The sequence below is a fragment of the Amia ocellicauda genome, chromosome 14 (genome assembly GCF_036373705.1).
Source record: "Amia ocellicauda isolate fAmiCal2 chromosome 14, fAmiCal2.hap1, whole genome shotgun sequence".
Taxonomy (NCBI): Eukaryota; Metazoa; Chordata; class Actinopteri; order Amiiformes; family Amiidae; genus Amia; species Amia ocellicauda.
The window spans coordinates 21,295,942-21,320,849 of record NC_089863.1 but is presented as its reverse complement, the minus strand read 5'-3'; the positions used below and the strand labels follow the sequence as shown (position 1 = coordinate 21,320,849).

The 24,908-nt window shown below is 53.9% G+C and overlaps 1 protein-coding gene across 2 annotated transcripts in view; it reads left to right on the top strand.

The window, feature by feature from the left end:
• The first annotated feature begins 152 nt into the window (after positions 1 to 152).
• The window catches only part of ash1l (ash1 (absent, small, or homeotic)-like (Drosophila)), a 44,923-nt gene continuing 20,167 nt past the window's right edge, over positions 153 to 24,908 (top strand). For both annotated transcript variants that reach the window (XM_066721015.1, XM_066721014.1), the window contains exons 1-7: positions 153 to 291; positions 10,511 to 11,544; positions 11,790 to 16,569; positions 17,200 to 17,959; positions 19,042 to 19,218; positions 19,624 to 19,718; positions 19,851 to 19,924. In XM_066721015.1, the coding sequence (XP_066577112.1) occupies positions 10,828 to 11,544; positions 11,790 to 16,569; positions 17,200 to 17,959; positions 19,042 to 19,218; positions 19,624 to 19,718; positions 19,851 to 19,924 (6,603 nt within the window). In that variant the 5' untranslated portion in view covers positions 153 to 291; positions 10,511 to 10,827. The remainder of the gene's footprint in view (positions 292 to 10,510; positions 11,545 to 11,789; positions 16,570 to 17,199; positions 17,960 to 19,041; positions 19,219 to 19,623; positions 19,719 to 19,850; positions 19,925 to 24,908) is intronic.

Here is a 24,908-nt window from a genome sequence, read left to right as displayed (position 1 = left end):
GTTGCGATGCACATTTCTGGGGATTATTAATATACGGAGCAAGGTTGTGCTCGCCTCTCTTTCCGTGGATTATTCCCGATTCCTGCGGGACTGTGCAGTGGCTGGTGGGGCTTTTTTTTCTTTTTTGTGGGGGGGTGGGTGGGGGGTGGGGGGTGGGGGGGGGTCGTTTGCATGGTCCAGCACGGAGTTGCGTGGAATATAAATCAAAATAACCCCAGTGCTAATCAGCATCGTCATCATAAAGACACACAGGGAGATCATGTGAAAGCGGGATGGTGCGCCTTTGAAGAGGTGAGTTGCTGCGAGGGGGAGGTTTGGTGCTACTGTTGCCCTTATTTACCAACACGATAGTTTTGCGGTTTCATTGTTGCCATTGTTGTTGTGATTTTGTTGCTCTTTTTCCTGGAGAGAGAGAGAGAGAGAGGGTGCGTGTTTATTGTGCATCAAGGGTAACGATGCCCGGGCTTTCACTCCGTCCTGCTCCTGACACACCACACGTCGTCCTCCTCCTCCTCTTCGGCCGAGGCTCGGGGTCCGGCCGAACTCGAGGATCGGACGGTGGTGGTGGTGGTGGTGGGATCAATTGAAATCAATTCGTAAAAAATATATAATCATCAATTAACCAATTAAGTGATTGATTCGCGCGTGGGCTCGTGTCAATTAAGAAGTGGCGTAGATGGAGGCGAGGGAGAGTGAAGGAGGGATGGGGGGGTTGGAGTAGTAGAGGTACAGTAATACATACATGTGTGTGTGTATATATATATAAATAAATAAACTAGGATAATGCAGGAGTTGGAGACGGATCCCCCCCCCCCCCCCCCAGGATTGTGCACCTGCGCTGTGTTGTGACATTTTTGGGGTAAAGGAAAGAGGGGGCGTGTGTGTGACCAGGGTGGTCGTACTGTGCCCTCCCCAGCACTACTGTGTTTTCTGAAATAACGCAACTCTCACCCGCTCACAAAGTTGTGACGGCTGTGCCAGAGCCAGCCCTGCGTGACACAGCCAGTGAAACGCGCCCCAGCTGCGACACAAGCGCCGCACACCGCGCACCCGGGTAGCGCCGCGCCGGGTTTGCTGTGCTCCTGTGTTTCGGGCGGTCTGGTCTCCGGGGCGCCGTGTCTGTGGGCCCTCGCCTCCGCCGCGGTGTGCGGTGTGTGTCCCGGGCAGGAGACACCGTGGCGCGGCGTGACCCGGGCCGACTGGCGTGGGAGCTCCCACCACCACGCTGTCTGTAAACAACACTGCACTTCTACTACTGTCAGTGTACACGCTACTACACTGTCATGGCATTGCTAGTAATGTCGATAAACACTACTACTGCTGTCAGTATACACACTACTACACTACACTGTCAGGGCACTACTACTGCTGTCAGTATACACACTACTACACTACACTGTCAGGGCACTACTACTGCTGTCAGTATACACACTACTACACTACACTGTCAGGGCACTACTACTGCTGTCAGTATACACACTACTACACTACACTGTCAGGGCACTACTACTGCTGTCAGTATACACACTACTACACTACACTGTCAGGGCACTACTACTGCTGTCAGTATACACACTACTACACTACACTGTCAGGGACTACTACTGCTGTCAGTATACACACTACTACACTACACTGTCAGGGACTACTACTGCTGTCAGTATACACACTACTACACTACACTGTCAGGGACTACTACTGCTGTCAGTATACACACTACTACACTACACTGTCGGGGCACTACTACTGCTGTCAGTATACACACTACTACACTACACTGTCAGGGCACTACTACTGCTGTCAGTATACACACTACTACACTACACTGTCAGGGACTACTACTGCTGTCAGTATACACACTACTACACTACACTGTCAGGGACTACTACTGCTGTCAGTATACACACTACTACACTACACTGTCAGGGACTACTACTGCTGTCAGTATACACACTACTACACTACACTGTCGGGGCACTACTACTGCTGTCAGTATACACACTACTACACTACACTGTCAGGGCACTACTACTGCTGTCAGTATACACACTACTACACTACACTGTCGGGGCACTACTACTGCTGTCAGTATACACACTACTACACTACACTGTCGGGGCACTACTACTGCTGTCAGTATACACACTACTACACTACACTGTCGGGGCACTACTACTGCTGTCAGTATACACACTACTACACTACACTGTCGGGGCACTACTACTGCTGTCAGTATACACACTACTGCACTACACTGTCAGGGCACTACTACTGCTGTCAGTATACACACTACACGACTACACTGTCAGGGACTACTACTGCTGTCAGTATACACACTACTACACTACACTGTCAGGGCACTACTACTGCTGTCAGTATACACACTACTACACTACACTGTCAGGGCACTACTACTGCTGTCAGTATACACACTACTACACTACACTGTCGGGGCACTACTACTGCTGTCAGTATACACACTACACGACTACACTGTCGGGGCACTACTACTGCTGTCAGTATACACACTACTACACTACACTGTCAGGGCACTACTACTGCTGTCAGTATACACACTACTACACTACACTGTCAGGGCACTACTACTGCTGTCAGTATACACACTACACGACTACACTGTCAGGGCACTACTACTGCTGTCAGTATACACACTACTACACTACACTGTCAGGGCACTACTACTGCTGTCAGTATACACACTACTACACTACACTGTCGGGGCACTACTACTGCTGTCAGTATACACACTACTGCACTACACTGTCGGGGCACTACTACTGCTGTCAGTATACACACTACTGCACTACACTGTCAGGGCACTACTACTGCTGTCAGTATACACACTACTACACTACACTGTCAGGGCACTACTACTGCTGTCAGTATACACACTACTACACTACACTGTCAGGGCACTACTACTGCTGTCAGTATACACACTACTACACTACACTGTCAGGGCACTACTACTGCTGTCAGTATACACACTACTACACTACACTGTCAGGGCACTACTACTGCTGTCAGTATACACACTACTACACTACACTGTCGGGGCACTACTACTGCTGTCAGTATACACACTACTACACTACACTGTCAGGGCACTACTACTGCTGTCAGTATACACACTACTACACTACACTGTCAGGGCACTACTACTGCTGTCAGTATACACACTACTACACTACACTGTCAGGGCACTACTACTGCTGTCAGTATACACACTACTACACTACACTGTCGGGGCACTACTACTGCTGTCAGTATACACACTACTGCACTACACTGTCGGGGCACTACTACTGCTGTCAGTATACACACTACTACACTACACTGTCGGGGCACTACTACTGCTGTCAGTATACACACTACTACACTACACTGTCAGGGCACTACTACTGCTGTCAGTATACACACTACACGACTACACTGTCAGGGCACTACTACTGCTGTCAGTATACACACTACTACACTACACTGTCAGGGCACTACTACTGCTGTCAGTATACACACTACTACACTACACTGTCAGGGCACTACTACTGCTGTCAGTATACACACTACTGCACTACACTGTCGGGGCACTACTACTGCTGTCAGTATACACACTACTACACTACACTGTCGGGGCACTACTACTGCTGTCAGTATACACACTACACGACTACACTGTCAGGGACTACTACTGCTGTCAGTATACACACTACTACACTACACTGTCAGGGCACTACTACTGCTGTCAGTATACACACTACTACACTACACTGTCATGGCATTGCTACTGCTGTCAGTATACACACTACTGCACTACACTGTCAGGGCACTACTACTGCTGTCAGTATACACACTACTACACTACACTGTCGGGGCACTACTACTGCTGTCAGTATACACACTACTGCACTACACTGTCAGGGCACTACTACTGCTGTCAGTATACACACTACTACACTACACTGTCAGGGCACTACTACTGCTGTCAGTATACACACTACTACACTACACTGTCAGGGCACTACTACTGCTGTCAGTATACACACTACTACACTACACTGTCAGGGCACTACTACTGCTGTCAGTATACACACTACTACACTACACTGTCAGGGCACTACTACTGCTGTCAGTATACACACTACACGACTACACTGTCAGGGCACTACTACTGCTGTCAGTATACACACTACTACACTACACTGTCAGGGCACTACTACTGCTGTCAGTATACACACTACTGCACTACACTGTCAGGGCACTACTACTGCTGTCAGTATACACACTACACGACTACACTGTCAGCGACTACTACTGCTGTCAGTATACACACTACTACACTACACTGTCAGGGCACTACTACTGCTGTCAGTATACACACTACTGCACTACACTGTCGGGGCACTACTACTGCTGTCAGTATACACACTACTACACTACACTGTCGGGGCACTACTACTGCTGTCAGTATACACACTACTACACTACACTGTCAGGGCACTACTACTGCTGTCAGTATACACACTACACGACTACACTGTCAGGGCACTACTACTGCTGTCAGTATACACACTACTACACTACACTGTCAGGGCACTACTACTGCTGTCAGTATACACACTACTACACTACACTGTCATGGCATTGCTACTGCTGTCAGTATACACACTACTGCACTACACTGTCGGGGCACTACTACTGCTGTCAGTATACACACTACTACACTACACTGTCGGGGCACTACTACTGCTGTCAGTATACACACTACTGCACTACACTGTCAGGGCACTACTACTGCTGTCAGTATACACACTACTACACTACACTGTCAGGGCACTACTACTGCTGTCAGTATACACACTACTACACTACACTGTCGGGGCACTACTACTGCTGTCAGTATACACACTACTACACTACACTGTCAGGGCACTACTACTGCTGTCAGTATACACACTACACGACTACACTGTCAGGGCACTACTACTGCTGTCAGTATACACACTACTACACTACACTGTCAGGGCACTACTACTGCTGTCAGTATACACACTACTACACTACACTGTCATGGCATTGCTACTGCTGTCAGTATACACACTACTGCACTACACTGTCGGGGCACTACTACTGCTGTCAGTATACACACTACTACACTACACTGTCGGGGCACTACTACTGCTGTCAGTATACACACTACTGCACTACACTGTCAGGGCACTACTACTGCTGTCAGTATACACACTACACGACTACACTGTCAGGGCACTGCTACTGCTGTCAGTATACACACTACTACACTACACTGTCAGGGCACTACTACTGCTGTCAGTATACACACTACTACACTACACTGTCGGGGCACTACTACTGCTGTCAGTATACACACTACTACACTACACTGTCAGGGCACTACTACTGCTGTCAGTATACACACTACTGCACTACACTGTCGGGGCACTACTACTGCTGTCAGTATACACACTACTACACTACACTGTCAGGGACTACTACTGCTGTCAGTATACACACTACTACACTACACTGTCAGGGACTACTACTGCTGTCAGTATACACACTACTACACTACACTGTCAGGGACTACTACTGCTGTCAGTATACACACTACTACACTACACTGTCAGGGACTACTACTGCTGTCAGTATACACACTACTACACTACACTGTCAGGGACTACTACTGCTGTCAGTATACACACTACTACACTACACTGTCGGGGCACTACTACTGCTGTCAGTATACACACTACTACACTACACTGTCGGGGCACTACTACTGCTGTCAGTATACACACTACTACACTACACTGTCGGGGCACTACTACTGCTGTCAGTATACACACTACTACACTACACTGTCAGGGCACTACTACTGCTGTCAGTATACACACTACTACACTACACTGTCAGGGCACTACTACTGCTGTCAGTATACACACTACTACACTACACTGTCGGGGCACTACTACTGCTGTCAGTATACACACTACTACACTACACTGTCAGGGCACTACTACTGCTGTCAGTATACACACTACACGACTACACTGTCAGGGCACTACTACTGCTGTCAGTATACACACTACACGACTACACTGTCAGGGCACTACTACTGCTGTCAGTATACACACTACTACACTACACTGTCAGGGCACTACTACTGCTGTCAGTATACACACTACTACACTACACTGTCAGGGACTACTACTGCTGTCAGTATACACACTACTACACTACACTGTCAGGGACTACTACTGCTGTCAGTATACACACTACTACACTACACTGTCAGGGACTACTACTGCTGTCAGTATACACACTACTACACTACACTGTCAGGGACTACTACTGCTGTCAGTATACACACTACTACACTACACTGTCGGGGCACTACTACTGCTGTCAGTATACACACTACTACACTACACTGTCAGGGCACTACTACTGCTGTCAGTATACACACTACTACACTACACTGTCGGGGCACTACTACTGCTGTCAGTATACACACTACTACACTACACTGTCAGGGCACTACTACTGCTGTCAGTATACACACTACTACACTACACTGTCGGGGCACTACTACTGCTGTCAGTATACACACTACACGACTACACTGTCAGGGCATTACTACTGCTGTCAGTATACACACTACTACACTACACTGTCAGGGCACTACTACTGCTGTTAGTATACACCACTACATTGTCATGGCACTACTATTACTATCAGTGTACACACTAATACACTGTCATGGCACTACTACTGCTGTCAGCATACATTACCACTATGTCATGCAACTACTCGTACTATTGTCAGTATATGCTACATTGTGTTAGGGCACTACTACTACTGTGAGTATATGCTACATTGTGTCAGGGCACTACTCCTACTGTCAGAATACACTACACTGTGTCAGGGCACTACTACTGCTGTCAGTATACACCACACCACTATACTGTCATGGCACTACTTTTACTATCAGTATACACACTAATACACTGTAATGGCACTACTACTGCTGTCAGCATACATTACACTGTCATGCAACTACTACTACTACTGTCAGTATATGCTACACTGTGTCAGGGCACTACTACTGCTGTCAGTATACACCACAGCACTACACTGTCATGGCACTACTATTACTATCAGTATACACACTACTACACTACACTGTCGGGGCACTACTACTGCTGTCAGTATACACACTACTACACTACACTGTCAGGGCACTACTACTGCTGTCAGTATACACACTACACGACTACACTGTCATGGCACTACTATTACTATCAGTATACACACTACTACACTACACTGTCGGGGCACTACTACTGCTGTCAGTATACACACTACTACACTACACTGTCATGGCACTACTACACTGTTATAGCACTACTACTGCTGTCAATATACACTACACTGACACTGTATTTCTATGCTGTAGTAGTAGTTTCCATTCCATACTATTAGTTAGTCTAAGAATATGGCTACTACTAGCATACACTGGCCTGTACAGAGGGGTGAATGTGCCGGCCATAAACACACATGCATTAATAGCAAACTTGTAAATGCCCTTCACAGTAATGGTACAAGTTATTGTAACAGGATTCATAGTAGTGGTAGTAGTAGTAATAGTTGCAGTGGTAGTAATTATAATAATATTACTAGTAGTAGTGGCAGTGGTATAGTAATCCTAGTAATATTAATAGTAGTAGTAGTTGCAGTGGTAGTAATTATAATAATATTACTAGTAGTAGTGGCAGTGGTATAGTAATCCTAGTAATATTAATAGTAGTAGTAGTGGCAGTGGTAGTAATTATATTTATATCTATAGTAGTAGTAACAGTAATTTTTGTAGTAATAGTAGCAGTAATAGTAATGATAGTTATATCAGCAGTAGTAGCAGTAATTATAGTAGTAATAAAAGCACTAATAGTAATGATAGTTATATCAGCAGTAGTAGCAGTAATTATAGTTGTAATAGTAGCAGTAATAGTAATGATAGTTATATCAGCAGTAGTAGCAGTAATTATAGTTGTAATAGTAGCAGTAATAGTAATGATAGTTATATCAGCAGTAGTAGCAGTAATTATAGCAGTAATAGAAATGATAGTTATATCAGCAGTAGTAGCAGTAATTATAGCAGTAATAGTAGCAGTAATAGTAATGATAGTTATATCAGCAGTAGTAGCAGTAATTATAGCAGTAATAGTAGCAGTAATAGTAATGATAGTTATATCAGCAGTAGTAGCAGTAATTATAGCAGTAATAGTAGCAGTAATTGTAGTTATATCAGCAGTAGTAGTGGTAGTATTAGTAGTAATATTAATAGCAGTAATACTTTCAGTAGCAGTAATTATAATAATATGAATAGTAGAATTAATTATTATGAGTAGAAATTGCAGGAATATTAATAGTAGCACCAGTACGAATTATAGTAATATTAATAATAGTAGTACTTGCAGTAGAAGTAATTATAATTTGAATAGTAGTAATTGTAGTAATATTGATAGTAGTAGGTGTAATAATATTAATAGTAGCAGCAGCAGTACTGTTTTATTGTAGTAGCAACAGTTTAATACATTAGTTTACATTATAATTATTATAATATGAACAGTAGCAGCAGTCATGGCAGTAATTATGTTATTAATGGCAGTAGTAGTAAGTGTAGTAGTAGCAACAGTAGTAGACGGTGTAAGTAGGAGCGGCAGGACAGGCCGTGCTCTGTGGCGTATGTACATTTTGCAGGAGTGACAGCGTGTGCAGAGAGAGAGGGGCGGGGGGGGGGGCTGGGTTGTTTACGGTCTCTTTCTTCACCTCCTCACCCTCTCTCACTCGCTGTCACTTTCTCTTCCTGTCTCTCTCTCTCTCTCTCTCTCTCTCCCTCTATCTCTCTCTCTCCATCTCCATTTTTTGTCCCAGTTTCTCCCCTGTCTCAGTCTTTTTTCTCTTTTTCAGGTTATCTCCTTCTCCCTCGCTCCCTCTCCTCTCTCTCTCTCTCTCTCTCTCAGTTTTGGGGTCAGTACATTATGAGAGAAAGCTCCAGTAACAGTGTGGGGAAAAAGTGAATCAGTCAGTCAGTCTGTGTGTGTGTGTCTGTTAACAAAGTCAGTGTGTCAGTCAGTGTGTGTGTTACACAGTCAGTGTGTGTGTGTTACACAGTCAGTCTTTGTGTCTGTCTGTTATCCAGTCAGTGTGTGTCTCTCTGTTACAGTCAGTGTGTCAGTAAGTGTGTGTGTCTCTCTGTTACACAGTCAGTGTGTCAGTCAGTGTGTGTGTGTGTGTGTCTGTTATGCAGTCAGTGTGTCAGTCAGTGTGTGTGTGTCTGTCTGTTACACAGTCAGTCTGTGTGTGTCTGTTACACAATCAGTGTGTCAGTCAGTGCGTGTGTCTGTCTGTTACACAGTCAGTGCATGTGTGTGTCTCTTACACAGTCAGTGTGTGTGTCTGTCTGTTACACAGTCAGTCTGTGTGTGTGTCTGTTACGCAGTCAGTGTGTGTGTGTGTGTCTGTTACACAGTCAGTCTGTGTGTGTGTCTGTTACGCAGTCAGTGTGTGTGTGTGTGTCTGTTACACAGTCAGTCTTTGTGTGTCTGTCTGTTATGCAGTCAGTGTGTGTCTGTCTCTTACACAGTCAGTGTGTCAGTCAGTGTGTGTGTCTGTCTGTTACGCAGTCCGTGTGTGTGTGTCTGTTACACTGTCAATGTGTCAGTCAGTTACACAGTCTGTGTTTCTGTTACACAGTCAGTGTGTCGTGTACAACACTTCTATGGCAGAGCAATGAGAAACATTTTCTTCCTTTCTTTTTTGCTCACTACAAACAGCGTCTCATCTTCCACTAAGAATAGTTCTGATTATACGGCTGCAGGCCCTGCCTCCGTCTGCCTGTCACTGTTACTAAGAATAGGCACGACGGGGACGGAGGCTGAGGGGAGGACGGGGACAGATCTTGGTGGGAGGACAGGGACGGAGGCTGAGAGGAGGACAGGGACGGAGGCTGAGGGCAGGGCAGGGACGGGGAAACTTAGTGGCTTGGGACCCTGCAGTGCTTTGTGGGTAGGGTCTGTCACCAGAGGGCAACACAGGAGGGATGATTAACCAGGGACGAAGGGGCACCAAAGAACAGGAAGAGGGTGAATGAGGGTGGAGGAGGGAGGGAACGAAGAAGGAGTGTTTCCAATTAGCGGAGAGAGGGAGTGAGTGAGTGAGTGCTGACGGATACACTGACACTGAGTACGCAAGTGAAAAAGAGAGAGAAGGGAAGGAGGGAAATCCAGAGGGAGGGAAAATAGAGGGAAGTTACAGAGAGAGAGTGACGGAGTGAGAGAGAGAGGGAAAAGAGGCAGGGAGAGAAGGAGGGAGAAGCATTGATTAAGAAACAAGATGGACACGAGGGACTGATTCTGTTTTTATCTGTGTTAACCCTCTCTTTCTCTCTCTCCCTCTCCCTCCTTTTCCACAGAATGCTGTTACGGGAGCCAGTCGTGATTTGTCTGCAGTGACACCGTGACAACAAAGAGAGGAAGAGAGGGAGAGAAAGGACTGAACACTCCTCACCCACCCCCTCCCCACCCTTTGCCCCAATCCAATCCCCCATCCCCTCCTACCCCATCCCCCCATCTTCCCTCCATCCTTCCATCCCCACGTCTCTCTCTCCGGTTCCCACCACAGAGAGAGAGAGAGAACGAGTGGAATTGTCACGACACCCACAACAACCCAAACCAGAACCGCAGCGCTTTGGAGTCACTGCACCTGTCCCCCCCCTCCTCCCGCTCTCACATGGAGCAGAGGAGTCCGGGGGGGGCCGCGGTGGCCCCTGAGGGCCCCCCCCACCCCCATACCCCTCCCGGCAGCGCGCCGCAGGGAGAGCGAGAAAAGGAGGGAGGCGGCGGGAAGAAGAAGGAAGAGGAGAGAGAGCAGGACAAGGAGAGCATGGCGTCGGCGGTAGGCGCGGCCCCAGACCCGGCCGCGGGGGCCACCGTGGTGGAGAGGGAGCGGGAGCGGGAGAGGGAGAGGGAGCGGGAGCGGGAGCGGGAGCGGGAGCGGGAATTCTCCATCAAGGAGACCAGCCTGTCGGAAGGCAGCGTCAAGCTGAAAATCGGCCTACAGAACAAGCGCATGAAGAAGCCCCCCAAGATCCTGGAGAACTACGTGTGCCGGCCGGCCATCAAGACCTCGGTGCGGCAGAGCCGGGGTGGGGTACGCGCCACCGGCCGGGGAGGGGCCCACCCTCATCCCCACCCCCACGCCCACCTGCAGTCCCCCGTGCCGCTGCCCCCGCCCCGCCCCGGCGCCCCTGAGGACAAGGAGCAGGACAGGAACCCCCACTCCCACGGCCCCCGGCAGCCCTCCCTGCCCCCGTCCTCCTTCTCCTCCTCCTCCTGCTCCTCTGCTTCCAGTGCGGGCCCCGGCTCTGTGGCCCCGGGGCCGCCCCGCACGCCGACGCCCACCCCCGCCCCGGCCCACTCCGCCCACAGCCACCCCCACAGCAAACGGGTAAGGACTGTATCTCCCTCTCTCTGTTTCACTCTCTGTCTGTCGCTCGCTATCTCTCTTTCTCTTTTTCTCTCTCTGTCTCTCACCGTCTCCCTTTCTCTCTCTCTATCACCCCCTCGCTCTCTCTTTCTCTCTCTCTCTCTCTATTACAGCCATGTTCAATAAATAATAATAAAGCTATGTTGTGTGCAGGTGAATGGGAAGGTAACCTCTCTCTCTTTTCTCTTTCCCTCCCTCTCTTGCAGGGACCCCCCAAACTGGCTCGCAAGTCGGAGGTGAAGTCGGAGCTGGGGGGAGGGCAGGCGCAGCAGCGTCCCGAGGGGGAGAGCAAGCAGCCCCCCGTCTCTGGCCCGGTGGCCCCCCGCTCTTCGCCGCCGCCGCCGCCGCCGCCTCCTCCTCCTCCTCCTCCCCCAGCACCCCCCCCGCCACCTCCTCTGTCTTCTGCGGCCGCCCCCACTGCCTCAGCTGGGCCCCCCCAGGACCCCAAGGCTGGTGGGACCCCCCCGCCGGCGACCCCCCAGGGCGAGAGAGAGAGAGAGCGGACACAAGTGAACGGGGCCCCCACGGTGACCGAGAAGCTGGCCCAGCTCATCGCCACCTGCCCTCCCTCCAAGTCTTCCAAGACCAAGATCCGCAAACCGCAGCTGCCCTCCCCTTCGCCTGCCGCCCCCCCCGCCTCGCTGGGCCCCTCCCGAACTGACCCCCCCCAGCCAGTGGACTCCGGGGCCCCCCCCTCTGTGCTGCGGGGCCCCGGGCGCCCCCCAGGCCCCCGGCAGGCCAGAGACAGCGTGCTGGAGAAGTTCTCGCCCCCCCCCAGGAAGGAGGCTGAGCACGGGGAGGAAGCCAGTGAGAGGGGGGGGGAGCGAGGCGGCGGGAGCAGCATGGGGGTCACAGCGATGGTGACGCATGGCAACAGCAACAACAACAACAACAACAACGGCAGCAACAACATCAGGTCACTGATCCACAGCTCTGCCTCATCTTCGTCATCTTCCTCCTCCTCTTCTTCATCGTTGGGGGGCGATCAGAGGGGGGGGGTTGATGGCTGTGGCCGCCGGGCCCCCCCCTCCCTTGCCCTGCACCCCAGCCGAGGGCCCCCCCCAGCACTGGAGTCCAGCGAGAGGGAGAGGGAGAGGGAGAGGGAGAGAGAGAGGGACAGGGACAGGGACAGGGACAGGGACAGTCCTCGTGACTTGAGCACCAATAAGTGCCCCCCCCCAACCACCCCTGCTGTGGGAGGGAGGCAGGAGGGCAGGACGGGGCCCCCCCCAGGCGAGAGCAGGCGAGGGGGGGGCGGCAGCGCAGGGGCAGTTACCAGTGGCAGCAGCCCCTGCAAGCGGAGCCCCAGCTGCGGTGGGGGGGGCGGGATCACGGCGGTGTCAGCCGCGGACCCCCAGAGGCCGCAGCAGCCCGGCTCCGGCCCCCCTGTTGCCCTGCAGCCCCCCGCCTTCAGCATGGCCCCCGCGCCCCTCCCCTCTGCCACCCCCCAGCTGCCCCAGGACTGCAAGCCCCTGAAGAAGCGGAAGGGCCGCCCCCCCCGCTGGACTCGCACCGTGAGCCGTGCCGCCCACCACCGCGAGGAGGAGGATGAGGAAGACGAGGAGGAGGAGGAAGAGGAGGATGAGGAGGAGGAAGAGGAGGACGACGAGGACGAGGAGCGGGAGCAGGAGAGGAGGAGTGAGGAGGCGCGTCTGCCCAAGCTGCGCAAGCTCCAGAGCCCCCTACCGCGGCCGCCCCCCGCCCCCCCTGCCCTGGCCCTGCACAAGCCCCGGCCCGTGGGGCGGCCCCCCAACTCCTCGCGGCCCCCGACCCCGGCAAGCCCGCTGTTCGCTCCCCCCAGGAGGAAGCGCGGCCGCCCCAAGACCAAGATGCCGCACCTGGACGGGCCCCCCCCTCAGCAGCGCTCGCTCAAGCTCCCCCCCTCCAAGGTCTACTCGCTGCTGCGTGGCCGCGTGGGGGAGCCGGACCCCCCGGTGCTGCAGCCGGTTGATCTCTACCCCCCCAAGCCACTGCCACGGAAACGGGGCCGCCCCAAGCGCCTGCCCCCCACCCTGGCGCCTGAGGAGAGGGGTGTTGGGGGCGCGGAGTCAGACCCCGACAGGCACTTCTCCCGCAAGGGCAACGGCCAGCTGATGATGAAGACCATCATCCGCAAGATCAACACCATGAAGACGCTCAAGCGCAAGCGGCTGCTCAGCCAGATCCTGCTGGGCCCCGGGGCCCGGCCGGGGGCGGGGGGGCTGCAGGACGGGGGCCCCCGCGGAGCCGCCGGGGCAGAGGGAGCCGGGTCGGGCCAATCCGCGTCTGCGTCCTCCCCTTCGTCTGCGCTGGTGGTGTGCTCGGCTGCGCAGGCTCGGCAGAGCTGCGCCCTCTCCTCGCTGGCCGCCTCCTTCGGGGGGAAGCTGGGTCAGCAGATCAACGTCAGCAAGAAGGGCACCATCTACATGGGCAAGAGGCGCGGCCGCAAACCCAAGGCACTGCTCGCGGGATTCGCCCCCGAGGCCTTCCTGCTGCCCCCGGCCTCCTCCCCCGCCGCACCTCAGCCCCTGCCGCCGCCGCCACCCGCCTCCGCGCCCCCGCCCCCCCCTGCGCCTGAGGTGCTGCCCTCCCCCTCGCTGTCACAGTCGTCGGGGGGTCAGAGCCCAGAGGGCAGCGATGCCGGGTTCGTGGAGCCGGGAGCCGTGCACTTCCTGTCGCACTGTGCCCACGTGCACGGCCACGCCCACGCCCACGCCCATGCCTTCCCCCCGCCGCCCGTGCCGTCCCCCCGCGCCCTCGCCGCCCACCTGCACCACCACCACCCCCCCGCGCCCCCCGCCCCGTCCATCAAGAGGTCGTGCCGGGGTCACCACCACTACCGGCATCACTACCGGCAACGCAAGCTGTCGCCGCCGCCACCCGCCCTGCTGCCTACCTCCCCGGCCCACCTGCCTGAGCTGAAGGAGGCCACGCCCTCCCCGGTGAGCGAGTCGCACAGCGAGGAGACGCTGCCCAGCGACAGCGGCATCGGCACCGACAACAACAGCACCTCCGACCGCACCGAGAAGACGGCAGGAGGGGGAGGGGGTGGCATGCTGATCGCCAGCAGCTGCTCCGGCATGGGGCTGGGCCTGGGGCTCGGCATGGGCCTGGGGCTGGGAATGCCGGTGGGAGTGGGAGTGGGAGGCGGGACGGGAGTCGGAGTGGCAGTGGGACGCAGACGGAGACACTCGGTGCTGCTGGACCACTCCTCCTCACGCGCCCCCTCCCCACTCCGCACCGCCTCCCCGGACCCCCGTGTCCCACCCGGCCCAGCCCCTGGCAATGGCCCCGGCAACGCCAGCGGCCCCCCCACCAGCCTGGGACACAAGGAGAAGCACCGGCACAAGTGCCGCCGCCGCGGCCGCGACTGCGCCGTCTGTTCGCAGCTGAAGCGGCAGAAGCGCAAGCGCAAGAGGAAGTACCTGCAGCTGCGCACTCGGCGGCACGACCCCGACTTCCTGGCGCAGCTGGAGGAGGTGATCGTGCGCCTGGGGGAGGTGCGCATCGCCCATCGGGGCCTGGGTGGGGCGGGTGCCGCAGGTCTGGGGTTAGGGGGAGGAGGCGGAGGAGGAGGGAGCACTGGGAGTGGCGGTGGAGGGGCGACGGGCATGGGTGCGGGCATGAGCGGTGGCCACCCCCCACCGCCTCCACCCCCGCACTACCTCCCCCGCGAGCTGCTGCCCACCATCTTCCGCATTAACTTCAGCGGTTTCTACTCGCCGCCCCCCGCCTACCCCTGCGACCCTCTGCGCTGCCCCCGCCAGCCTGACCTCAAGAAGAAGCGCGGACGACCCCCCAAGCTGCGTCAGGCCTCCGTGGCCGAGGTGCCCTTCGTACACAGCCTCGGCATCCCCTTCTACCACCCCTCCTACAGCCTGCCCTACTCCTCTGGCCCCCACCTGGGCACCGCGCCCCTGGGGCTGGGCTACTACCGGGGCTACCCCCCTGCCCTGTACCCACACCCCCACCCTCACCAGCACCCGCATCCCCACTCGCACCCTGCCCCGCCGCAACACTCCCCTTCCTTCGCCTCGCCCATGGGCCCCCCCCCAGCCTCCTACATGCATCACCACCACCACCCTGGTGCCCCCCACCACCACCTGCTGCTCAACCCGGCCAAGTTCCACAAGAAGAAGCGCAAGCTGCTGCGGCAGGAGGCCTTCCTGAGCCCTGGCCGGCCGCCGCTGCTGGCCTACCAGCCCGTGGCGCCCGAGCTGCCGTATGGCTGGCTGCACGAGCACAAGCACAAGCACCGGCACAAGCACCGTGAGCGCCGGGGGGGGGGGGGCGGGGAGGAGGCGGGGGGCGGCGGAGGAGGTGGAGGAGGGGAGAGAGGAGGAGGAGGCGGAGAGACAGGCCGTGTTCTGGACTCTCTCCGGCGCTACCGTTATGGCAAGGACTCCTCGCCCTGCTCTTCTGCCGCCGCCGCCGCCGCTGCTGCCAACTCCCCCTCCTCCTCTTCTTCCTCTTCTGCAGAGCGCTACAAACACAAGGACCCCCACTCCTGCCTGCCACCCACCTTCCTGCCCTCTGGGGGGCCGGGCCGGGGCAACCACCACCTAGAACCCTGGCTGCGCCGGGGAGTAGCCCCCGAAGCCAGTCCCCGCGGACTGGGGGGCGACTACACTGGTGAGAGTGGTGGAGGGGGAGGCGTGGGGGGCGGATCTTCGTCGTTCGGCTCCCCGTCTGCCCCTGCCGGCTCGGACAGTGAGGAGGAGGAGGAGGAGGAGGAGGAAGAGGAAGAAGAGGAGGAGGAGGAAGAGGAGGAGGAGGAGGAAGAGGAAGAAGAAGAGGAGGAGGAGGAAGAGGAAGAGGAAGAGGAGGGAGAGCCCCCACAGACCGTGCCCTCCCACACCAACCTGTTCGCCAGCGTGCTGGGACGCACCCCCCTTGGGCCGGGCCGCAAGAGGGGGGAGGGGGCTGCGGACGCGTGCTTCGTGCCCCCGCTGGAGCGGAACCTCAGGAGAGAGCGGCCCTCGTCCGCTGAGAGGAGGGAGGTGACAGGTGAGGGGGGGAGTGATCTCAACTGTATCAATGACTGACACACTGACACACTAACAAACTGACTGACGCACTGGCTGACACACTGACTGACTGACACACTGATACACTGACTGACTGACTGACTGTGAGAGTGTGCGTGTTTATTGTGTGTTGTGTATGTGTACTGTGTGTGTATATCTATTGTGTATGTGTGTGTGTGGTCAGTAGTTCATGTGTGAGACAGCAATTCCCAGAAACAGTGACACATTGAGTGGAAATCAGCACAGTCTGAGTCACTTACCTCTCCTGACCTTCCCTTCCCTCTCTCTTTCCTTCTCCCCCTCTCTCCCCCTCCCTCATTCTGAAAATCCCTGGGGGGCGGTGTCAGTCCTGGGAAAGCTGCCTTCTCCCCGCCCCCTCACACTCTCTCACTCTCCCTCCTTTTCTGTTGCAAATCTGATAGTGTTTTGTGCCTCTTCAAGCAGCATTGAGCTCAATGGAGACTCAGTCAGTGTGTCAATCAGTCAGTCAATATGTGCATCAGTGTCAGTAAGTCAGTGTGACAGTGTGTCAGTGTGTCAGTCAGTCAGTGTGTCAGTCAGTGATCTGATGAGGAGTTTTGTGTTCACTTTTCCTCTTTGTCTTGTTCAGGACTGACGGGTGGCATTCAGACCCGAGGCTCTCGTTCCGGCGCCCCCGAGTGTCTGGAGGGGGTACTGCACCCCCACCACCACCACCACCACCACCACCACCACCACTCCCCCCATCTGCCCCCGCAGTCCTCACAGTTTCCCCAACGCCTCCCCCACTGCGGCCATGACAACGGCCTGGACAGTGCCATCACAAGGGTCTCCACAGCAACGCCCAATGGCGGGGCGGGGGGTGCAGCCCAGGGCCCGGGGAGACCCCCCAGTAGAGAAAGAAGTGGAGGAGGCGGGGGGTCACGGCAGGAGAGCCCCTCGTCCCGCCTGCTACCCTGCTACCCTGCTGGCGGCGGCGGGGAGGGCGGCAGTTGCCCTGGGACGCCCCCCCAGCACGCACACCTGCCCCCCCCGCCCCCCCCCGAGCGGCTGCAGCGCGTCCTGTCCACCAAGCGCAGCCTGGAGCACGTCAACAAGATCCTGAAGGCCAAGAAGCTGCAGCGGCAGGCGCGCACCGGCAACAACGTGGTGAAGCGTCGCCCCGGCAGACCGCGCAAGCACCCGCTGCCCCCCCCGCCGCCCGTGCCCCCCGTCGCCCCACCGCCGCCGCCGCCCCCCCCCAGTGACACGGTGGCGGACGTGATCGAGGAGGTGGTGCAGGGGCAGCACAGGAAGGGCGTGAAGAGGAAACGGGGACCCCCATCCCCCACACGCCGCACCCCCCCCAGCCACGGCTGGCTGACGCAGGAGGAGCTGCACTGCTTCCGCAGGTATGTCAACACAAACTGCACTCCATGGGGGGGTGCCAGAAGTGTTCGTCCATCAATTTGGGGGCCTCAGCGAGGGAAGTACAAATGTAAATTATAATATTAGTTGTTCAGTAATCACATTTCTCTGAGCGTTTGTCCTGCAAATAAACCCACACCTATCGTGCCATAAATTATTATTTACAAGTTTGACCTTGCGTGGGTCTACAAAAATGTCACATCCACGCCATAAACATGAGAGTGGGCAGGACCAGCTCGCCTATTGAGCGAGTGTGTGCAACCACACAGGACGACAAGACGTGGGGCAGAGCCGTCTCCAAGATTACAAACCTGTCAAACTCATGTCATGTATGTCCCGCCTCCTAAAGGCAAGTAACCAATCAGACGCATCAGATACGTTCTGCCCCCTGGAGCAGTTCTGTTCCAAAACTTCGCTTCACTGATTGACTCATGTACCTCTGCTTGAGGGCGGGACTAAGCTGAGTGACAGTCCAGAGAGCCTTTGACAGGTCAGAATTATTTTAAAGAAAAAGCCAGGAGGAAGTAATACTTTGTTTGGAAACGATGTGGAAGCAGCGATCGACTGTAAGATCTTCATTGTGAGACCGTGAAACATTAGTAAAATCCACTGTTTTCCTGAGGAACTCCTTCAGTTTGTGCACTGCCCAGTCACCACGGAATATGTTCATTTAAGGATAAGGGATGTCATACTGTTTTCCCTCATGTGGATATTGCTTTCAGAATAGATTTGACTTTATCTGCCACAAATGCAAGTAGTGAGAGTTTTTCCAAGCTGGGATTGATCAAACAACTATGTTTATCAATTATGTAATTAATTAATTACATAGTTGATAAAGTAACTCATGTAATTATGGATTAATTGACACACGAATCAGACAAATTAATAAATTACTTGACAGATTGCTGGATGAATTTACTACTCTATGGCCAACTGCCGGCTGAATTACCAAATTGACAGACAAAGACTTTTGGCACAAACGGCGCTCCATCCCCCCCCCCCACAGGGCACAGAACCGGCCTCCCCACGCACCTTGACACTGACCTCTCTCTCTCTCTCTCGCCAGTGTGCTGGAGGGGCAGCCTGAGGGCCCTGCTCCCCCCGTGGAAGGTTTTGCACCGCTGGCACGGGAAGAGGCCCCACCCCTCGCGCTGCCCACCCAACGGGAGAAGAGGCCGGCGCGACCCCCCAAAAAAAAGTACCAGCGGGCGGGGCTGTACTCTGACGTGTACAAGACTGCAGAGTGAGTGACACATGGAAACTAACACACACTGACACTGACACACAGAAACTAATACACTGACAGACTCTTACACAAGGAAACTAACACACACTGACACTGACTCACACTGACACATGGAAAATAACACACAATGACACTGACACACTCTTACACACGGAAACTAACACACACTGACACTGATACACACTGACACTGACTTACTCTTTTACACGGAAACTAACACACACTGATACTGATGACACGCTCTCTCAAATTCAAAACTAGCTTTATTGACATGCCGAACACACTAATGTTCTCAAAGCATTTACAGACACAGTAAAGAAGGCAATAAAAAACAACAACAAACTAAACACAAAAAAAAGAAAGAAAAATACAAACGTGTCTCTCTCCCTCTCTCCCGTCCAGTCCTAAGACCCAGTTTCTGCAGCTGAAGCGGGAGCGTCTGGAGTACACCCCTGGAGAGCACGAGCACGGCCTGTTCCCCCCGCCCATCCACGTCGGTCCGTCTGTCCCCTCGCTCCGTCCATCGAACTAACTGTCTGCGTGTCTGTTTGCCTGTGTGTGTGTTAACCCCTCTCTCTCTCTCTCTCTCTCTCTCTCTCTCTCTCTCTCTCTCTCTCTCTCTCTCTCAGGGAAGTACCTCAGACAGAAGCGTATAGATTTCCAGCTGCCCTACGACATCCTCTGGCAGTGGAAACACAACCAGGTGCCCCTGCCACGACTGTGCTTATTGTTATTAGCGGGAGTAGTAGTACTAGTTGTGTGTGTGTACACAGCAGGGTGACAGTGTGTGTTTGTGTGTGTGTACACAGCAGGGTGACAGTGTGTGTGTGTGTGTGTACACAGCAGGGTGACAGTGTGTGTGTGTGTGTGTACACAGCAGGGTGACTGTGTGTTTGTGTGTGTGTACACAGCAGGGTGACTGTGTGTTTGTGTGTGTGTACACAGCAGGGTGACAGTGTGTGTGTGTGTGTACACAGCAGGGTGACAGTGTGTGTGTGTGTGTACACAGCAGGGTGACTGTGTGTGTGTGTGTGTGTGTGTGTGTGTACACAGCAGGGTGACAGTGTGTGTGTGTGTACACAGCAGGGTGACAGTGTGTGTGTGTGTGTGTGTACACAGCAGGGTGACAGTGTGTGTGTGTGTGTGTACACAGCAGGTTGACTGTGTGTGTACACAGCAGGGTGACAGTGTGTGTGTGTACACAGCAGGGTGACTGTGTGTGTGTGTGTGTACACAGCAGGGTGACAGTGTGTGTGTGTGTGTGTACACAGCAGGGTGACAGTGTGTGTGTGTGTGTGTGTACACAGCAGGTTGACTTTGTGTGTACACAGCAGGGTGACAGTGTGTGTGTGTGTGTGTGTGTACACAGCAGGGTGACAGTGTGTGTCTGTGTGTGTGTGTACACAGCAGGGTGACAGTGTGTGTGTGTGTGTACACAGCAGGGTGACAGTGTGTGTGTGTGTGTACACAGCAGGGTGACAGTGTGTGTGTGTGTGTGTGTACACAGCAGGGTGACTGTGTGTTTGTGTGTGTGTACACAGCAGGGTGACAGTGTGTGTGTGTGTGTGTACACAGCAGGGTGACTGTGTGTGTACACAGCAGGGTGACAGTGTGTGTGTGTGTACACAGCAGGGTGACAGTGTGTGTGTGTGTTTACACAGCAGGGTGACAGTGTGTGTGTGGTTACACAGCAGGGTGACAGTGTGTGTGTGTGTGTACACAGCAGGGTGACTGTGTGTGTGTGTGTGTGTGTTTACACAGCAGGGTGACAGTGTGTGTGTGTGTGTACACAGCAGGGTGACAGTGTGTGTGTGTGTGTGTGTGTGTGTGTGTACACAGCAGGGTGACTGTGTGTGTGTGTGTACACAGCAGGGTGACAGTGTGTGTGTGTGTGTACACAGCAGGGTGACTGTGTGTGTGTGTGTACACAGCAGGGTGACAGTGTGTGTGTGTGTGTGTGTGTACACAGCAGGGTGACTGTGTGTGTGTGTGTACACAGCAGGGTGACAGTGTGTGTGTGTGTGTGTACACAGCAGGGTGACTGTGTGTGTGTACACAGCAGGGTAACAGTGTGTGTGTGTGTGTACACAGCAGGGTGACAGTGTGTGTGTGTTTACACAGCAGGGTGACAGTGTGTGTGTTTACACAGCAGGGTGACTGTGTGTGTGTGTGTACACAGCAGGGTGACAGTGTGTGTGTGTGTGTGTGTGTTTACACAGCAGGGTGACAGTGTGTGTGTGTGTGTGTGTACACAGCAGGGTGACAGTGTGTGTGTGTGTGTGTGTGTACACAGCAGGGTGACTGTGTGTGTGTGTGTGTGTGTGTGTACACAGCAGGGTGACAGTGTGTGTGTACACAGCAGGGTAACAGTGTGTGTGTGTGTGTACACAGCAGGGTGACAGTGTGTGTGTGTTTACACAGCAGGGTGACAGTGTGTGTGTTTACACAGCAGGGTGACTGTGTGTGTGTGTGTACACAGCAGGGTGACAGTGTGTGTGTGTGTGTGTGTGTTTACACAGCAGGGTGACAGTGTGTGTGTGTGTGTGTACACAGCAGGGTGACTGTGTGTGTACACAGCAGGGTGACAGTGTGTGTGTGTTTACACAGCAGGGTGACAGTGTGTGTGTGTGTGTACACAGCAGGGTGACAGTGTGTGTGTGTACACAGCAGGGTGACAGTGTGTGTGTGTGTGTGTGTTTACACAGCAGGGTGACAGTGTGTGTGTGTTTACACAGAAGGGTGACAGTGTGTGTGTGTTTACACAGCAGGGTGACTGTGTGTGTGTGTGTGTGTGTGTGTACACAGCAGGGTGACAGTGTGTGTGTGTGTGTGTGTGTTTACACAGCAGGGTGACAGTGTGTGTGTGTGTGTGTACACAGCAGGGTGACTGTGTGTGTACACAGCAGGGTGACAGTGTGTGTGTGTTTACACAGCAGGGTGACAGTGTGTGTGTGTGTGTACACAGCAGGGTGACAGTGTGTGTGTGTACACAGCAGGGTGACTGTGTGTGTGTGTGTGTGTGTGTGTGTGTACACAGCAGGGTGACAGTGTGTGTGTACACAGCAGGGTGACAGTGTGTGTGTGTGTGTGTGTGTGTGTGTGTACACAGCAGGGTGACTGTGTGTGTGTGTGTACACAGCAGGGTGACAGTGTGTGTGTGTGTGTGTGTACACAGCAGGGTGACAGTGTGTGTGTGTGTGTGTACACAGCAGGTTGACTGTGTGTGTACACAGCAGGGTGACAGTGTGTGTGTGTACACAGTAGGGTGACAGTGTGTGTGTGTGTGTGTACACAGCAGGGTGACAGTGTGTGTGTGTGTGTGTGTACACAGCAGGTTGACTGTGTGTGTACACAGCAGGGTGACAGTGTGTGTGTGTGTACACAGCAGGGTGACTGTGTCTGTGTGTGTGTGTACACAGCAGGGTGACTGTGTGTGTGTGTACACAGCAGGGTGACAGTGTGTGTGTGTGTGTACACAGCAGGGTGACAGTGTGTGTGTGTGTGTGTACACAGCAGGGTGACTGTGTGTTTGTGTGTGTGTACACAGCAGGGTGACAGTGTGTGTGTGTGTGTGTACACAGCAGGGTGACAGTGTGTGTGTGTGTGTGTGTGTGTACACAGCACGGTGACTGTGTGTGTACACAGCAGGGTGACAGTGTGTGTGTGTGTACACAGCAGGGTGACAGTGTGTGTGTGTTTACACAGCAGGGTGACAGTGTGTGTGTGTTTACACAGCAGAGTGACAGTGTGTGTGTGTGTGTACACAGCAGGGTGACTGTGTGTGTGTGTGTGTGTGTGTGTGTACACAGCAGGGTGACAGTGTGTGTGTGTGTACACAGCAGGGTGACAGTGTGTGTGTGTGTGTACACAGCAGGGTGACAGTGTGTGTGTGTGTGTGTGTGTGTTTACACAGCAGGGTGACAGTGTGTGTGTGTGTGTACACAGCAGGGTGACTGTGTGTGTGTGTGTGTACACAGCAGGGTGACAGTGTGTGTGTACACAGCAGGGTGACTGTGTGTGTGTGTGTGTGTGTGTGTGTGTGTTTACACAGCAGGGTGACAGTGTGTGTGTGTGTGTACACAGCAGGGTGACAGTGTGTGTGTGTGTATGTGTGTGTGTGTACACAGCAGGGTGACTGTGTGTTTGTGTGTGTGTACACAGCAGGGTGACAGTGTGTGTGTGTGTGTACACAGCAGGGTGACAGTGTGTGTGTGTGTGTGTACACAGCAGGGTGACAGTGTGTGTGTGTTTACACAGCAGGGTGACAGTGTGTGTGTGTGTGTGTACACAGCAGGGTGACAGTGTGTGTGTGTTTACACAGCAGGGTGACAGTGTGTGTGTGTGTGTGTGTGTGTGTACACAGCAGGGTGACAGTGTGTGTGTGTGTACACAGCAGGGTGACAGTGTGTGTGTGTGTACACAGCAGGGTGACAGTGTGTGTGTGTGTACACAGCAGGGTGACTGTGTGTGTGTGTGTGTGTACACAGCAGGGTGACAGTGTGTGTGTGTGTACACAGCAGGGTGACAGTGTGTGTGTGTGTGTGTACACAGCAGGGTGACAGTGTGTGTGTGTGTGTGTACACAGCAGGGTGACAGTGTGTGTGTGTGTGTGTGTGTACACAGCAGGGTGACACTGTGTGTGTGTGTGTACACAGCAGGGTGACAGTGTGTGTGTGTACACAGCAGGGTGACAGTGTGTGTGTGTGTGTGTACACAGCAGGGTGACAGTGTGTGTGTGTGTACACAGCAGGGTGACTGTGTCTCTGTGTGTGTGTGTGTGTACACAGCAGGGTGACAGTGTGTGTGTGTGTACACAGCAGGGTGACAGTGTGTGTGTGTGTGTGTACACAGCAGGGTGACTGTGTGTGTACACAGCAGGGTGACAGTGTGTGTGTGTGTGTGTGTACACAGCAGGGTGACAGTGTGTGTGTGTGTGTACACAGCAGGGTGACAGTGTGTGTGTGTACACAGCAGGGTGACAGTGTGTGTGTGTGTGTGTGTGTACACAGCAGGGTGACAGTGTGTGTGTGTGTGTGTACACAGCAGGGTGACAGTATGTGTGTGTGTGTGTGTACACAGCAGGTTGACTGTGTGTGTACACAGCAGGGTGACAGTGTGTGTGTGTGTACACAGCAGGGTGACTGTGTCTCTGTGTGTGTGTGTGTGTGTGTACACAGCAGGGTGACAGTGTGTGTGTGTGTGTACACAGCAGGGTGACAGTGTGTGTGTGTGTGTACACAGCAGGGTGACTGTGTGTTTTTGTGTGTGTACACAGCAGGGTGACAGTGTGTGTGTGTGTGTGTGTACACAGCAGGGTGACAGTGTGTGTGTGTGTGTGTACACAGCAGGGTGACTGTGTGTGTACACAGCAGGGTGACAGTGTGTGTGTGTGTTTACACAGCAGGGTGACAGTGTGTGTGTGTTTACACAGCAGGGTGACAGTGTGTGTGTGTGTGTGTACACAGCAGGGTGACTGTGTGTGTACACAGCAGGGTGACAGTGTGTGTGTGTGTTTACACAGCAGGGTGACAGTGTGTGTGTGTTTACACAGCAGGGTGACAGTGTGTGTGTGTGTGTACACAGCAGTGTGACTGTGTGTGTGTGTGTGTGTGTACACAGCAGGGTGACAGTGTGTGTGTGTGTACACAGCAGGGTGACAGTGTGTGTGTGTGTGTTTACACAGCAGG